This window comes from Salmo salar, chromosome 24, assembly GCF_965601325.2.
Source record: "Salmo salar chromosome 24, fSalSal1, whole genome shotgun sequence".
NCBI lineage: Eukaryota > Metazoa > Chordata > Actinopteri > Salmoniformes > Salmonidae > Salmo > Salmo salar.
The window spans coordinates 16,512,564-16,530,561 of NC_138314.1; the positions used below are offsets into that span (position 1 = coordinate 16,512,564).

At 43.5% G+C, this 17,998-nt stretch overlaps 1 protein-coding gene across 1 annotated transcript; it reads right to left on the bottom strand.

The window, feature by feature from the left end:
• Positions 1-12,149: 12,149 nt before the first annotated feature.
• On the bottom strand, positions 12,150-17,032 carry LOC106585026 (serine/threonine-protein kinase PLK2). The gene is made up of 13 exons (XM_014170766.3): positions 16,790-17,032; positions 16,526-16,633; positions 16,303-16,419; positions 16,044-16,173; positions 15,677-15,860; positions 15,350-15,548; positions 15,032-15,179; positions 14,676-14,767; positions 14,339-14,552; positions 13,972-14,131; positions 13,596-13,725; positions 13,182-13,292; positions 12,150-12,932 (listed from the first exon to the last, which is right to left on the bottom strand). The coding sequence occupies exons 1-13, from the start codon at positions 16,979-16,981 to the stop codon at positions 12,741-12,743; spliced, it is 1,977 nt and encodes a 658-aa protein (XP_014026241.1). The 5' UTR covers positions 16,982-17,032; the 3' UTR covers positions 12,150-12,740.
• Between the last annotated feature and the right edge of the window lie 966 nt (positions 17,033-17,998).

Here is a 17,998-nt window from a genome sequence, read left to right on the forward strand (position 1 = left end):
GTTGGAACCAAAAATCTCAAATTTGGACTCATCAGACCAAGGGACAGATTTCCACCAGTCTGATGTCCATTGCTCGTGTTTCTTGGCCCAAGCAAGTCTCTTCTTATTATTGATGTCCTTTAGTAATGGTTTCTTCACAGCTATTCGACCATGAAGGGCTGATTCACGCAGTCTCCTCTGAACAGTTGTTGAGATGTGTCTGTTACTTGAACTCTGATTTATTTGGGCTGCAATTTCTGAGGATGGTGAATGTAATGAACTTATCCTCTGCAGCAGAGGTAACTCTGGGTCTTCCTTTCCTGTAGCGGTCCTCATGAGAGACAGTTTCATCATAGCACTTGATGGTTTTTGCGACTGCACTTGAAGAAACATTCAAAGTTCTTGAAATTTTCCACATTGACTGACCTTCCTGTCTTAAAGTAATGATGGACTGTCGTTTCTCTTTGCTTATTTGAGCTGTTCTTGCCATAATATGGACTTGATCTTTTATCAAATAGGTCTATCCTCTGCATACCACTCCTACCTTGTCACAACACAAGTGATTAGCTCAAATGCATCAAACAAATTAACTTTTAACAAGGCACACCTGTTAATTGAAATGCATTCCAGGTGACTACCTCATGAAGCTGTTTGAGAGAATGACAAGAGTGTGCAAAGCTGTCATCAAGGCAAAGAGTGGCTACTTTGAAGAATCTCAAATATAAAATATTGGGTGTTTTATTTATCTTTTGTACACCTGTGGTGTTCCCGGTCCAAAATGACAGGTCATTAGAAATGAATGGGTGACACTACAGTTAGTGTATAAAATTGAGTTCAGGCACATGCCCATTCATCAGATGGACACACTTCCTATTCCAGACCCCACATGCATGTGTGTTTGAGCACACACACACACACACACACACACACACACACACACACACACACACACACACACACACACACACACACACACACACACACACACACACACACACACACACACACACACACACACACACACACACACACACACACACACACCTCACTCCCCTTCTTGGTTTCCATGGCAACTCACACAGGAACCTTTCCCCAATATAATTTTTCCCCCACGGGAACCACACCTGTTGGCATTCTCATAAACAATCGCAACCTTGTTTCAATAATATGTAGAACTTTTCTCGCAGCTCTGGTATTTAAAGCTTTTTTGAGGCCTTGCTCACAATTCATTCTGTGGCAGCACAATGACCAAACGATATACTGTATGTGAGGCTCTTGATCATATCTTTGATCCTGACACTGGTGAGGAGGAGAGAGGCCACGAAACTGACAGGGAAGATGCATTAGAGGAGGAAGTGTCTGAAGTTGAAGACAACACAGAATATGATCCAGGCAAAGAGACAACCGATGTGGAACAATCCAGTGATGAGGAAGAGGGCCCTGCTGAGGTTGTTGTTACATTCCGGTCAAAGAATGGGAATTTGTCCTGGTCTTCATCCCCACCTGAGAGGAGAGGTCGGCTGTCGGCTGAAAATGTTATCAGGATGACCCCAGGGCCAACGAGATACGCCATATCCCAGGTTGATGGCATAAAATCCTGCTTCGAACTGTTCCTGACAGTCATTCGAAACTATAGTGATAAACACGACCAATTTGGAAGGGAGTCGCGTTTACAAAGACAACTGGAAGGAGGTGCACCGGACAGACGTCCAAGCAAACGTGTGTCTATTGATTTTGGCTGGTGTGTACAGATCCAGAAACGAATCTACCACCAGTTTATGGGACGCGGAGTCTGGTCGGGCAATTTTTCGTGCCACTATGTCACTCCAGACATTTCACGTGTTGTCACGAGTGATTCGCTTCGACAACCGTAATACAAGACCAGGCTGCCGTCAACAAGACAAGCTGGCAGTGATCAGAGAGGTTTGGCACAAGTGGGTGGAGCGCCTGCCACTCATGTATAACCCAAGTCCAGACATCACAGTGGATGAGCGTCTGGTCGCTTTTAGGGGACGCTGCCCATTCAAACAGTACATGCCAAGCAAACCGTCTACATATGGAATAAAGATATGGGCAGCATGTGATGCCACGACAAGTTATTCCTGGAACATGCAGGTTTACACCGGAACCCTGCTGACGGTGTTCCCGAACGGAACCAGGGAGAGCGGGTGGTCCTGGAAATGACTGCAGGTCTCCAGGGGCACAACATAACATGTGACAATTTCTTCACCTCATATGCTCTTGGTCAGGAGCTGCTCCAAAGAAAATGACCATGGTGGGGACGGTCAGAAGGAACAAGCCTGAGTTTCCTCCTGCCTTACTCACTACAAAGGACAGAGATCGTTTTTCCTCTAAACTTGCTTTCACCAATCCACACACTCTTGTGTACTACTTCCCGAAGAAAAAGAAGAATGTGCTCCTGATGACAACTCTGCACAGGGATGCCGCGGTGAGTACCAGGGAGGACAAGAAGCCCAACGCTGTCCTGGATTACAACAGGAACAAAGGGGGAGTTGACAACCTTGATAAGGTATGTTACTTTTTATCTTTCAAGTCTCATGTACTTTTTTTTCTATTACCAGATTGTTTTATCTGCACCATAAAAATAAGACATGTTGTTGTTTGGTGAAATGCTCATTGAATTTGTGAACAATATGGAGTCAATTCTATTCATTTGAATATGTAAATATACGCTTTGATGCAATTTTTCACATTACTATGCAAGACATGAAGTATCACTTGTATGTACTCATTTTATTTACTGATTGATGCACTTTTGCAGGTTACCGGCACATACTCTTGTAAGAGAGTATGGTGGTGTTCTTCAACGTCCTAGATGTGTCGATCTACAACACGTTTGTGGTGTGGATGGAGGTGAATCCAGGCTGGAAACACTCTACTCAACAAATTGTATGCAGTCTATCACAGTGCCATCCGTTTTGTCACCAAAGCCCCATATACTACCCACCACTGTGACCTGTACGTTCTCGTTGGTTGGCTCTCGCTTCATACTCGTCGCCAAACCCACTGGCTCCAGGTCATCTACAAGTCTCTGCTAGGTAAAGCCCCGCCTTATCTCAGCTCACTGGTCACCATAGCAGCACCCACCCGTAGCACACACTCCAGCAGGTATATCTCACTGGTCACCCCCAAAGCCAATTCTTACTTTGGCCGCCTCTCCTTCCAGTTCTCTGCTGCCAATGATTGGAACGAACTGCAAAAAACACTAAAGCTGGAGACTCTTACCTCCCTCACTAGCTTTAAGCACCAGCTGTCAGAGCAGCTCACAGATCACAGCACCTGTACATAGCCCATCTGTAAATAGCCCATCCAATCTACCTCATCCCCATACTGTATTTATTTATTTATCTTGCTCCTTTGCACCCCAGTATCTCTTCTTGCACATTCATCTTCTGCACATTCTACCATTCCAGTGTTTAATTGCTATATTGTAATTACTTCACCACCATGGCCTATTTATTGCCTTACCTCCCTTATCCTACCTCATTTGCACATGCTGTATATAGACTTTTCTACTGTATTATTGATTGTAGTTTTGTTTATTCCATGTGTAACTCTGTTGTTGTATGTGTCGAACTGCTTTGCTTTATCTTGGCCAGGTCGCAATTGCAAATGAGAACTTGTTCTCAACTAGCCTACCTGGTTAAATAAAGGTGAAATTAAAAAGTACATTTAAAAAAGCATGGGAAATTCTTCAAGAGGAGACTATTCCTAGAAGAATTGGGGAAAGCTATGGTGGCACCCCTCATTCAAAGGCGCCTACACCTTCCTGGAGCACCACCCTCTGCTGGGTTGGTGAGAGATATACAAGGACCAGAAGCAAGATCTACGGCCGCCAGAGACAGAAGAGACAAAAGGAAGAGGTGCAATCTGTGTGCACCAGGAGATGTCAAAATGAGCATTATGTGCCATAAATGTAATTGTCAAATGTCATTGTCATTATGGGGTATTGTGTGTAGATTGATGAGGAAAATGTTGTATTTAATACATTTTAGAATTAGGCTGTAACATAACAAAATGTGTAAAAAGGAGTCTAAATACTTTCCAAATGCACTGTAATGGTCATGACAGTGTTATGACCATGTTATGACAAGTTATGTCAGCTGTTATGACCTATTAAGGCATGCCGGCATGTAACCTCGAGGTTTAGAGCATTTGACCAGTAACCAAAAGGTTGCTGGTTCAAATCCAAGAGACCACTAGGCGAACAATTTGTCGATGTCCCCTTGAGCAAGGCACTTAACCATAATTGCTCCTGTAAGTCGCTCTGGATAAATGTACATGTAAATAACATGTTATGACGCTAGATGTCAAGTAAAGTTTTACCAAGAATGACATAGTAAGCACTACACAATCGGGGGATACTACAGTGTATATCATTCTACAGTATACTACAGCATTCTAAAGTAAGCACTACACGATAGAGGGGTACTACAGTGTGTAGTATAGTATTCTGCAGTATACTACAAAAGTCTATAGAAAGCACGACATGATCGAGGGATACTACAGTGTGGAGTATAGGATTCTGCAGTATACTACAGATTACTACAGTTTACACTTTTTGAAGGGGTCCTTATTGCAGTGTAATTACATGTGTAATTACACTGTAAGAAGTATTATAGTTAACTGTAACAACCAGTAATATGTGATAACAACATGTAACTGGTAGTAAGTGCAGTCTTTAATTACAGAGGTGTAACAATGAATACTTGATACCAAGCTTCTTACAAAGGGGCAAGTTTCCATTAAATTCACAAATGTAGTGTTTTGTTTCTTCTCAGCTGCTTCCGACTCAGTAACAACTGTCACAAAGGTTGTGACCCCTCGTGGATGTGCTGTGTGTCCGAGAGATTATGCTCAATAGGCTCTAATTACTTACTCATGAATGTGCACTTTTGAAAATATATCTCCAATCGACGTCATTGCTAGCACTTGCCACCAAAATTAAGTGTACCATCTGGGAAAAACACTATTTCAAAGGATATTACATGTAATGTTTGCCTAAGTACAATGTAATTACTAGTTGTTACACAGGACTTAGCTAGTTAAAATGAAATGTTTCTTGAGTGGTATATACTTATAATTAATGTCTACTTATACAGTACACTACCCATCCTGACAACCTGGCCCCCATTTAAAAGCTTCTGGAGCGTGACACAAGATAAATAGATGCTGTTTTTAGATAGATAAATACTGCTTTTAGGCACGATTTTTCCTTGGGAATCTGACCTCAAACTGTTGCCCTGCTATTGTTGCTGTGGCGTGTGTCTGTGTTTGTGTGTGTGTGTTTTAATGCTATTGTAGAGACAGCCAAAGTTTGCCCAGACCTATTGGCAGAGGCTGTATTATGTTCAAATGCAGTGAAGCTACTACATGATTATGTTGGAAGAATAGGCAAGGCTTGTAACACACCGCTGTGTAACAACAGTAAAGGGCTTTCTACCGGTTTGATTTATTCCTTTCTGTTTGTGTCTCTCTCAGCCCAGTACACAGTGTAACCGCAGGTCTCTCCTGATGGATAGAAGATGGTTTCATTCGCCGCTGTGATCAGTGACCTCTCTTCGGCAGTCAGTAGCTGGTGCCAGGCTGTTTTTTTTGTTCGTTACCACATCTAATGAAGGTCATTGATTGTTGAGATCCTGTGACGGCAACAGAATCATTACTTGGGTGGACTGAGAGGAGAGGAAATTTCAGGCAAGTTGCAAATCATTGTGCTGCTGAAACATAACTACAGTTCAGTGTTCACAAATCACCTCCTCAATGTATACAACAAGCTTGTTTAACACCAGTAAATGAATCCACATTTAACATTAAGTCTAACTATATCAATACTAGGCCGAATCCTTGTGTTTTGTGCTCGGTGTTCATGTTAAAGAGAAATCTGCCTCCTTGACAGGAAATGAGAAATGCTAGCATGTGGTTTGTGCTGCTGGCACGTACTCATGGATGGCCCCTGAAGTCATCAAGTCCTCCCTCTTCTCCAAAGGCAACGATGTCAGGGGTTATGGTGTTTGTGCTGGAGAGGGGAACACTTAAAGGAAGTCCACACTGCCTTCTGACATCAAAGAATGGGGGGAAAATCACCCACCTCTGGAGAGTGATGGTCAGATGTAGCCAAGGTTAGCCTTGTGCACTTTTCACACAATACAGTACCTCTCACTATACTACATTATGCATATTCAGTCATGTCCACGGTGTGTTCTCTGAACTTATACCACAACATGTTTGATATCAGTCACACCCATCATCAGTCAGACAGCCTACAAGTACATTGATCTTCTTGCCGTAAATACCCATGAACCATGACAGCTGTTATGACACTCCTATGGCAGTGTGACGTAGGTTGTGTTCTAAATCTCTTCAATTCATTCAATTGTAATAGATTTTTCATCTCTCCACTACGGCAGATGAGCTGTCAATCATCATATTTATCTGTCTGAAGTGCCAGTCAGTGGAGCTCAGAGGACACGTCTGTTGGGCTGAAGTTGGCATAGGTACAGTTCTCGGATCATCTTACCCTACTCGATTCTTAAACTGACCTTAAATTAGTGTCCAACTCAGTTTGGCTTTAGGGATGATACCATCTTGCTGGCTGGATTAAGCAGGAAGTGACCAATGGTTCCTCAAACAGATGAGCTTTGGCAGACTGTCATGGCAGTGTGCGTCCTGCATACTTGTGCCCACTTTACCAGCCCTGGTTCTCTTGCCCAAACAGGCCCATAGGGTAGAGCCAAGCTGAACAGCCATCCATGCTGCTGTGCCAAGCTGCATGAATGGGCAGGACTAGATACATCAATTAGCTCTGTGTGCCCTGTCTAATACCAGGAGATGGCACAGCTGAATTCTCACATCTGCTCTCTGACATGCAGAAGCTTGCTTGAATAGCTTACAATATGCATCATCTAGATTAAAGCCTATTCAGTCTTTCACTCTTATTATGAGTGGAATGGTTTATATGAATGGTTTCTAATGTATGTCATCCTTGATTAGTTACCTTCGAGGTTCATCCAATATGATCAGAATGTGATTTTGAGAATAATTTGTGTCTTTATTCCACACAATGGAATAGGTAAAAACTAACAATTTTCAATGCAGTGTATTCAAGGTTTAAAAAGGCTTCTGAGGTTTGTAATTTCCACCTTGACTTTTCAGACTTGAAAAGTGTATTAACCCCTACGAAAACGTCCATAACAATCCACATATAATACACATTTCCTGTTTCTGCAGGATTATTTTCCTGCTGTAGCAAGCTGGCACTTAGATCCTACATAGGTATAGGCTCTGGTTCACAGAATATACAACTACATACAGCAAAGAGGAACTTAGTAATTGTTTCCGTTCCTCAGTGTGCACCAGTTTACAAAAGGAGTGTACTGCGGCGGGGGAAGAAAGGTACTCCAACTGTAAACCGACGTCATTTTTCCTATTGCCCTACTTACTCTTTGGTTTGGAACAATAATCATATCGTATAATATCTAATACTCAGAACTTGAATGAATTAAACATGTCAAAGGCAGCTTTCTTCCTGGAGTCAGGGTACCAGCCTGTGGATATGCAGCACAGGTTGATTTAAACCCATTTAAAGACTATTGCTGGGAATAGCAGCAATCAGTGGACTGTTAACGTCACACCGTTGGCCATAAAAGGCAGTTAATGCATCTATTACCATGACTCACCTACAGAATTATAGAGATGCTGGAACACACGGGAGAGTAGAAGAGAACTTTTAAGACAACGGGAGAAAAAACACTCACAGCTGGGCCCACATGCACTCACACACAGAAACACACGCTAACACCCACACGGAGAAGCTAACGGGCCAGTTTCATGGCCCCTTTAAGTTTCAGAGTTTGTCCTGACAAGTTTTGCTTTGACTACTGTGTTTTCTTCATCTGGCGGTCGATGAATGTGCATAACAGCTCAGCAGCGTGAGTAATACTCATCATAGCTTTCTCAGTCTGTTTGTGCCAATGTGGTGGGAGGCAACAACTACAAAGGTTCCCTGACATTTGATTTGCAAGGGCCTTTTAATCCCCTGATATCCACCATGTATTGCTGTGAGAGAACATCAAGCAATATTTTTTTTAGAGCTGAATACAGTTGATTTTTAAAGAAGCCGTGAGTCACACTTTCGCCCAGAGAACTTGTGACGATTGTTGAGGGAAAAGGATCCCCTTTGACACCCCCAGCTTAGGTCTCGCTCATGCTAAGCTTGTCTGCACTGGTTAGGATTTCTCTGCTGACAACATGACATGAAGCAGCAGAAAACAGCTTGGGTCTAAAGAAGCTAAAAAAGTTGCAGAATTTGAAGTAAAACACTTTTTTTGTCAAACACTGACACTCCCCAGAACATCTTCTGAACTCGCTGTTTTTGTCATGACTGAACACCATTGTCTAAATTGTTTTTTAAATTAGCTCTGCTCTCATGTAAATGATAAAAGTAGTTAAGAAATCCTCTAAGATCGTGCTGATGGGCCTGTCTCTTATGCTGACTCAGTGGGCGTTGGGTGAAGTTGCCCCTAGAAGCTGATCTAAGGTCAGTTTGGTATTTGACCCTCTAGGGGGCAGCTGATCTTAGATCTGTGCCAAACAATGAGGTTCCAACATGCAACTTCAACGTACTTTTCCTTCTAAGAAGGATGAGGTTTGCCTGAAATGTGTTTGGACGTGGAGAAGAGGGGGTATATTGGTCTTGGCATGCATGGCCTGCATCTCTCATTTGACAGAGTTTATTTCTGTGACTCTGACCGAAGGATCCACTGACTCCAGAGGCTGTCGATGTCAAACTGCATGATCTGAGACCTGGAAGTGTCATAAATAATTTCTGTACTTGTACTTCCTGCCTTGTCTCGTTGTGTGTTCCTGTTTATACATGAGGAGCAGTCATTAAAGATGGATATCCAAGATGACAAGACAACCATTTTAAAGACGTCCCCATTCAGCTGTAAATATCTCACGGTTCACTGATGCTCTCGGGCTCTGCACTTAATAATAGATCCTGTCAACAAAAGACAAGTCACGTTTCAGAAAGGGAATTAGTGGTGGAAAATGTCATCAATGTTAAAACGCAATGACAGTGAAAGCTATTATTTTGGTTATCATTAATGCTCTGCTAAGCTATGCCGGACATCTGTGAATGATCTTGCAAATGGACGGTGAGCTCCGTTATAACAGAATGAGCCACGTTATGAAGAGGCAGACAGAGCTGAGGTCAGAGGCAAGCAAACGAGAAGAACCACGACAAGGACCATGTCACAACCACTGTGTCTCACTTTCTTACGTAACCAATGTGCTTCCCGTAGAAATAGAATTCTAGTTTTACGGTGCTTCTATTACTCGAGCTACAGTGGGGGGAAAAAAGTATTTGATCCCCTGCTGATTTTGTACGTTTGCCCACTGATAAAGAAAGGATCAGTCTATAATTTTAATGGTAGGTTTATTTGAACTGTGAGAGACAGAATAACAACAAAAATATCCAGAAAAACGCATGTCAAAAATGTTATAAATTGATTTGCATTTTAATGAGGGAAATAAGTATTTGACCCCCTCTCAATCAGAAAGATTTCTGGCTCCCAGTGTCACAAGTATCTTCGTCTTCTGACGATAATGCGAAATCGTCATCAGAAAAGGTAGACCAATACGCAGCAGGTGTGCAGTTGTTCATTTTGAACATTTAATTAAATCAACACGAATACAAAAACAACAAACAAGAAAACGAACGATAAACTGACAGTCTGCAAAGCATAGGCTCAACACAGAACAATCACCCACAAAACTCAAACACAAACACACCCTAATATATGGGACTCTCAATCAAAGGCAGATAGACAACACCTGCCTTCAACTGAGAGTCCCAACCCCAATTAACCAAACATAGACATACACACACTAGACTCCACATAGAACTACCTAGACATAAACCAAAACCCGGAAATACTAAACCAAACACACCACCCCGAACCACATAAAACAAATACCCTCTGCCACGCCCTGACCAAACTACAAAACAATTAACTTTATATACTGGCCAGGACGTGACACCCAGGTGTCTTTTATACAGGTAACGAGCTGAGATTAGGAGCACACTCTTAAAGGGAGTGCTCCTAACCGCAGCTTGTTACCTGTAAAAAAGACACCTGTCCACAGAAGCAATCAATCAATCAGATTCCAAACTCTCCACCATGGCCAAGACCAAAGAGCTCTCCAAGGATGTCAGGGACAAGATTGTAGACCTACACAAGGCTGGAATGGGCTACAAGACCATCGCCAAGCAGCTTGGTGAGAAGGTGACAACATTTGGTGTGATTATTCGCAAATGGAAGAAACACAAAAGAACTGTCAATATCCCTCGGCCTGGGGCTCCATGCAAGATCTCACCTTGTGGGGTTGCAATGATCATGAGAACGGTGAGGAATCAGCCCAGAACTACACGGGAGGATCTTGTCAATGATCTCAAGGCAGCTGAGACCATAGTCACCAAGAAAACAATTGGTAACACACTACGCCATGAAGGACTGAAATCCTGCAGCGCCCACAAGGTCCCCCTGCTCAAGAATACATATACATGCCAGTCTGAAGTTTGCCAATGAACATCTGAATGATTCAGAGGACAACTGGTGAAAGTGTTGTGATCAGATGAGACCAAAATGGAGCTCTTTGGCATCAACTCAACTCGCCGTGTTTGGAGGAGGAGGAATGCTGCCTATGACCCCAAGAACACCATCTCCACCGTCAAACATGGAGGTGGAAACATTATGCTTTGCGGGTGTTTTTCTGCTAAGGGGACAGGACAACTTCACCGCATCAAAGGGATGATGGACGGGGCCATGTACCGTCACATCTTGGGTGAGAACATCCTTCCCTCAGCCAGGGCATTGAAAATGGGTCGTGGATGGGTATTCCAGCATGACAATGACCCAAAACACACGGCCAAGGCAACAAAGAAGTGGCTCAAGAAGAAGCACATTAAGGTCCTGGAGTGACCTAGCCAGTCTCCAGACCTTAATCCCATAGAAAATCTGTGGAGGGAGCTGAAGGTTCGAGTTGCCAAACGTCAGCCTCGAAACCTTAATGACTTGGAGAAGATCTGCAAAGAGGAGTGGGACAAAATCCCTCCTGAAATGTGTGCAAACCTGGTGGCCAACTACAAGAAACGTCTGACCTCTGTGATTGCCAACAAGGGTTTTACCACCAAGTACTAAGTCAAGTTTTGCAGAGGGGTCAAATACTTATTTCCCTCATTAAAATGCAAATCATTTTATAACATTTTTGACATGCATTTTTCTGGATTTTTTGTTGTTATTCTGTCTCTCACTGTTCAAATAAACCTACCATTAAAATTATAGACTGATCATTTCTTTGTCAGTGGGCAAACGTACAAAATCTGCAGGGGATCAAATACTTTTTTCCCCCACTGTATACCCATTTCTATGGATACGGAGATAAGCCAGGTTAAATTCATTTGGTAGGATCTCTACGGGAAAGAGGAGTCAAACAGGAACATCACGCGTTGATGTAATCATAACCTGGCCATCATTTTACCACGGGGGGGGGGGGGGGGGGGGGTTGTCCTTACCAAACAACTTTTCATTTGAACGGCTATCAATTGAGAGAGTAAAAGAATAAACAATCTGACTATATAAATTCTGTATAAAAATTCTCAAGCATTACTTCTGTCCACCATCTCAACAACCAATTCAAGCAGCTATTTCATGTGAGGAAATAGAAGTGTGTTATTTTCCATTTGCAATGCCAATGTGACAAATGTTGCAGTCTGAATCATCTTCAAGCTTCCTCAGTACAGCAAAACGCTTTACCAGACCCTCGACTCAATTTTCTGTTCCTTGACATGAGGGAGCTGGAAACAGCTGACGTGATAGGAAATTTGTGAAATGAAGGAATGTAAATGGATAAAATAAATGTATCGCCTGAGGCTTTGTGGAATTCATTCTGTCAGTATTTAAAAGGTCTTCATCAAAACACCAGGAAAACATTTTTCACCTGGGGAGTGTTTTACTCAGACAGGTTCTTTGTCTCTCTAAGAATTGCAAACATTTTATAGCAATCTTTGACAGTAAACGCTTGAAATGAAGCACTTAAAACCGATGAGGTGTGTGAACCTCAATAAGTCAGTCATATCAAAGTACATATTTTTTTTAAAGGTTTTTTATTTATTAAATAAATAATGCACTTTTGTACACAATAAGTTAATTAACAAGAGTAATGAATGGCTCTTCTTGTATGATCAACGTCATCCTTCCCAGCCTAACACAGCCATGTCCATCTGTCCTCAGAGAATGAATCACAGTCTAAAGTTAGTGTATCTTCACAAACACAGCCTCCCCTGCCTCTGCTCTACAGAAGTGCTGTGTACATTACAGTCATCTAGTCCAGCTCCACTTACACCTGGAGCATCCATCAGCCATTATGGTTCTACTTTGATTAGAAAAACAACATCAACTTTATCTGGTCCCAGCCCAGTTTCCTTTTCACTCCCATCTTCCTCAAAATCGGATGGGTTTCACATTCGTACCTCCATCCCCTCATCATAACATCCAGTCTTCTTATCTTCCAATTATCAACATACAGATCAGCCCTTTTCTGTCCTTTCCAGAGACTGTCCATCAAGATTCAGCTGCACCTCTGCTGATAGATTCGCAAAAGGTTACCAATCGGTAGTCCATCGCTTTACACAGGTCTGACCCCATACACTGTCCTTTCGCCTTGCACTGCTTCCTGGTTCAGTTGAAGCGCTGCAGCAGCATGTTGAGTGAGTACTCCATGCGTTGGCGCAGGTCTGCGGGGCAGCCGGAGGTGAGCAGGGAGCTCAGCCTGAAGGTGGTGGACACACGCTCCTCGTTGATGTATGTCAGCAAGTACTCCTCCCTCTGGGTGCACAGGATGATCTTAGTGTGGTCGTGGTAGAAGTTGACCTGTTAGAGAAATATATGGATATGAATGGTTTAATAAAGTCTTGACAGGATAGGACATGGAAAAAAATAGCATAGTACCAACATGTCTGGAAATATTATACCCCCTTTGGGATACTAATGACAAGCGTGCCATGTATTAGAATAAGCTCATTTTAGTTGTTCTGCTGGTTTACCGTAGCTGCATGGTGTCATGTATTTCTTGGCTGAGTAATGTCTATTTTGGCTGTGATGATGATGGAGTGTGTTTACCTGAAATGTGCCGTCGTTGAAGAGCATCATGAGGGCACGGTCAGACTTGAGCCACTGCAGCAGGTAGAGTCTGGGCATGTGTGTGTCTGCCTGGCTCACCAGGTCTCCACCCTACACAGCAAACACAGGAACATCATTAGACTGAGAGAAGTCTAGGAAAGGAAAGAGGTGGATGGAGGACAGGAAAGGATAGGAGGAGAAGGAAAGGAGAGTGGAGCGGAGCAGAGGACCGGGTGGTGGAGAGAGGAAGAAAGGACCGGGAAGTAGGCAAAAAAAATGAGATGGTAACAGTAGGAAGAAATTGAGAGGAAAGATAGAATAGAGAGGTTGCTGAAGATAGGAACAACAGGAAAGGAAAAGAGAGGAGTAGAGGATGAGAGGAGAGGCTATAGAAGCTATATGGTGAAGACTTACATCCATCAGGTTCTCTTCCATGTAGTGGGCGAAGTACTTGAGGACGGTCACCTGACCTACAAAGTGCTCAGGGACGTCAGAGGTGGAGAACACAGAGCACTGACCCAACTCAGCATAGTAGTGGACAGTCCTACAGACAGAGAGAGAGAAGAGAGCGAGTTAACAACCGAAAACACCTGTTGGGCTTCTGAAGGACAAGATGCATGCCAAACAGATTGATAAATAAATAAAATCAGAGTATGAAAGGACAAAAATACCTTCTCTGACTTTGTTTACTTTTACATCTGAAGCCGGGACTACTTTCCAGTACAGCACAAACCATCTCCAACTAAGGTATGAGTGATATATTGTGTGATAAAGAGAACAGAGTACGTACTTCTTGTCTGCTAGGAGGCTCATGTGTGTTCCGTTGTTGAACAAAACTCCCACTATGTGGTCGGAGAGCTGGTAGCCAAAGCCATACTTGTTGGAGTAGTCCACCCACTTAGTGACCCACTGCAGGTTACTGCACTCTGTCCCATTGGGGATGTCATCCACTAGAGGGAGAGGAAAGGTAGTTGTGATTAAAACACAATTCAACCATATGCAATAACAAAAGGGAGTTCCAATTATCATATAAGTTCCATTGGTGTTGGAATCATTTCTTTACATGGTAGTAAGTACTACAGTGTAATTACACTGTACCTGCCTAATGTCAACAAACGCAACTCTCATCCTCAGGATTATAAATGCATTAGGCTTACCTTTGGGCATGTTTTCCAGGCATCCTTTGAGAACGCTGGCAACTGTCTCAGCCACACTGCCAGTGGTGCTGTCCTCAAGACATTCACTACTGCTGCTGCAGCTACCCAGACTGCCCCTGACGATAAGCCGTATGGTGTCTCGCGTCGTCGGGGGTAGGCCCTCGGGTGACGGTGCAACCGGCCTCCCAGCAGATGGTGACAGTGGCCTTCCATCCTGAGAGGAGGACAAAAAGAGAGGGGTTAAATAACATAGCCTCACACTTTCCCTTTCTCATGACTCAGCATTTCCTCATAAAAATGACTTTCTATTTTCTTTTGATCATGACTATCACCTTACCTCAGTAATCTGTTTGGTCTGCTGGCTGATGACTGTCTTCTTCAGGTCATGTCGAAGCTTGTAGATCTCCTCTTCCTCTTTGGTGAGTTTATCTACCAGAGACAACACACAGTCAGCATTAATTCTGGATGGCCTCACCCTGCAGCCTCTCATTCAAACCGGATGTGTGATTAGCTAGGAAATTTGCCAACAACTATCCTGGCTAAATCTGTGGATTTATGACACCACAGCTTTTATCACCACTTGTTAATTAGCAAAAATGTTGAATGTCCTTTCATGAGGTAAACAAATACTGATTTATGAATTGGCGACATTGGCTAAAGCTGTCTTGCGAGGTGAATGATTGATATACTCACTCAGAGTCTCGTAGTATTTGACCTTGTCTCTTTTCCCGCCGAAGAGGGCGGCCGCTGCCTTCTTGAAGAAGCTCTTGGCAGGGCTGGAGACGTGGAAGTCTGGAGCGGAGTGGCAGCAACTAGCAGGGAGACGCTCTGGCACGAAACCCTGAAAGGAGGGAGGGAGAGAGATGTTAAGAGAATAATGGACAACAGATACTTGAATAAAAACATATCACAATATATAAGCAGGATGTTAAAAAGGATGTTAAAAAGGTTTGCAGTCTCATGCTCCATATGGTACAGAGAGAGCTAGAAAAAGGGGCTAAGCTAACACACCTGTGTGAAGAAGTCATGGCGCAGTATGTGGTCCAGGTGAGGTCTGTCCTCCGGGGTCTTGGCCAGGAGGCTGGAGATGAGCTGTCTGGCCTGGGGCGACAGGGAGGAGGGCAGGGAGTAACGTGCCTCCCGGATACACCTGTACGTCTCCTTCAGATTGGTGGTCTCAAACGGGGGTCTGCCCAGGAGCATGGTATACCTGCAGCACAGAGGAGGGGGAGAGACTTAGTTAGAGTCTGGTAGTCATTACAGTGCATTTACGTAGAGAATGTCATTTTCCAGAGCCTTCTATTGACAAGAAATGTATAAATATAGTAGTGTACTCACATGACACAGCCCAGGGCCCAGACGTCCGACTCACAGCCGTGGCCCTGCTTGTTGAGCACCTCAGGGGACAGGTAGTTGGGCGTCCCACAGATGGTCTTCTTCCTGTTCCCAGCAGACTCCAACTTGGCAGCCAGCCCAAAGTCTCCCACCTTCAGCTCCATCAACTCACTCACAAAGAAGTTACCTAGGAGGGGAGAAGATTACAAATATTAAACAATTTACTGTATGTGAGTGATCAATAACATAAAGTGGTTGTTTTGCAGTTCATGACAGGTAAAGGTTGCAGGTTTGGATTTCTCTGCATATGGTGTTTGGCCGATTTAATGATAAAGACTCCGGCTTCTATTGTGTCTTGCTAGATGCTTACCCAGTTTGAGGTCTCTGTGCAGGATCTCTTGCTCATGTAGGTACTTCAGCCCTGAGACGATCTGGCGGAGGTAGTATCGCACTTCAGGCTCAGTGAGCACTTTGCGTGCCTTCAGGATGTGTGCCAAAGACTGCTCAAAGAGAACATGGGGGAGAATACATATTAGATCAGTCAAGGCAGTCAGCCAACTACGGAAAGTAAGTACATATCTTTCACATTAGCCAGAGACCCAATATTTAAGTAGAACATTAACACTCACTCTTCTACTGCAGTATTCTAGGAGAATGTAGATGTTATCTTTGTCCTCAAAATGATGGTAAAAGTGCACGATGTGTTTATGGTGGAGAACTCTATGTAGCTCGATTTCCCTGTCAATCTATGGAGAAGAGATATAGTGATGATTCAAAGGAATTCATTAGATTTAGTATCAGTCTACATAGCTTTATAATAAATACGAGATGAAGCGTGGCGAGCGCTCTTACCTTTTCTCGTTGGTGAGGTTTGGATACGCGCGTGTGGGGAATAATTTTCGCTGCGTAAACTTTACTCGTGGACAGGTCGGTCATCTCATAGCACTTGGCGAAACCTCCCTGAAAAGAAAATATCACAATCATATTGGTAAGCTTATTTACCAACCTAATTCAAATTGTGCATACTTTGGAATAACAATTCCCAAAGTGGACACCTATAAAGAACCATCTTGTCTTTGCGTAATTTGCGTTGTGCTATAATTCACTGATGGCTACCTTTCCCAGAACTTTCCCACGGCAGTAACATTTCCCGCTGGCGTGATCCGTGACAATCCTCGCCATCTCCGCAGGTGCATGACCGTGCTCCTCCGTCCTTTTTCTCCGCAGTTCACAGGACCCCTGCAGTTTGGGCTCGCACATCCTGTTGATATTCGTCGGCTGTTCAGTAATATTCCTAAGTAATTCCATTGCGAGGCGATGTCTTCACTGCTCGTACTGTGAATGCAGTCCGGAGAAGCTGTGTGTTTGGGTTTATAAGGAAGCACATGCCCTGGCTCTCTGACGTCACGCTTGAAAATCTTCTATATCAGGGGTTCCCAAACTCGGTCCCCCCCCCCCGCCGTTTTTTATCAGTAATAAAAAACGAATGATTAAATCATGTGCTTTGTAAAGTATGTGCAGTAATACATGTGTTGTAAAATCAGATGCATTGCTACATCTTATAGAAATGCTACCACGCTGTCAGTGTAAATGAATAAAACTATGGATCTAAAACCGTAAAATAAAAATGTATTTAAAAAAATGAATACATCTATGGCTCTCTGCCACTCTGATCTTAATTTGAATCTCTAGCACCATCTGCTGGTTTTACAGTCCTCCAGGTTGAACTACAGTATTACAATCTAACAGAATGTCAGAGCAGATTACCATAGTCCTTGCTTGGATGCTTTAGCCAGCTCCTGTTCTTTGGATGGGGAGGAGATGGGGGCTTTGCACGTCCCACGTGCGTGTCTACCCCCTGTTAGTCAGGAGACAGAAGCAGTCACAGGGGGTGGAAAGGTTAGTGCGTCCCAAATGACCCCCTATTTTCTATATTATGCATTACAGGCCAAAAGTAGTGCACTATGGAGGAAATAGGGTCCCATTTGGCAACCAGAAAGTGACTTTTCTGAGAAGACACACGACCCACTACAGGGAGCCTGGGTCAATGTGATCATATAACCCACAGATCTAAAGCCAGCAGGGAGCTCAGCTACACACCATGTACCCATGCTTCCCTCACTGGCCTACTACTGTTCCTCTGCTCTCTGCTGCCTGCGTGACACGTGGAAACACAATTCAATTAACGTGCCTTTTTAGTTAGAGTGGGGATTATATGAAGTCAGCCAAATGCTTGGCTCTCTATGTCATACGCTGACCTCTATATGACTGTGCACTGGCCAGTACAGTGATCAGCTTGGATAACTATTGCTCTTCAAGCATTTT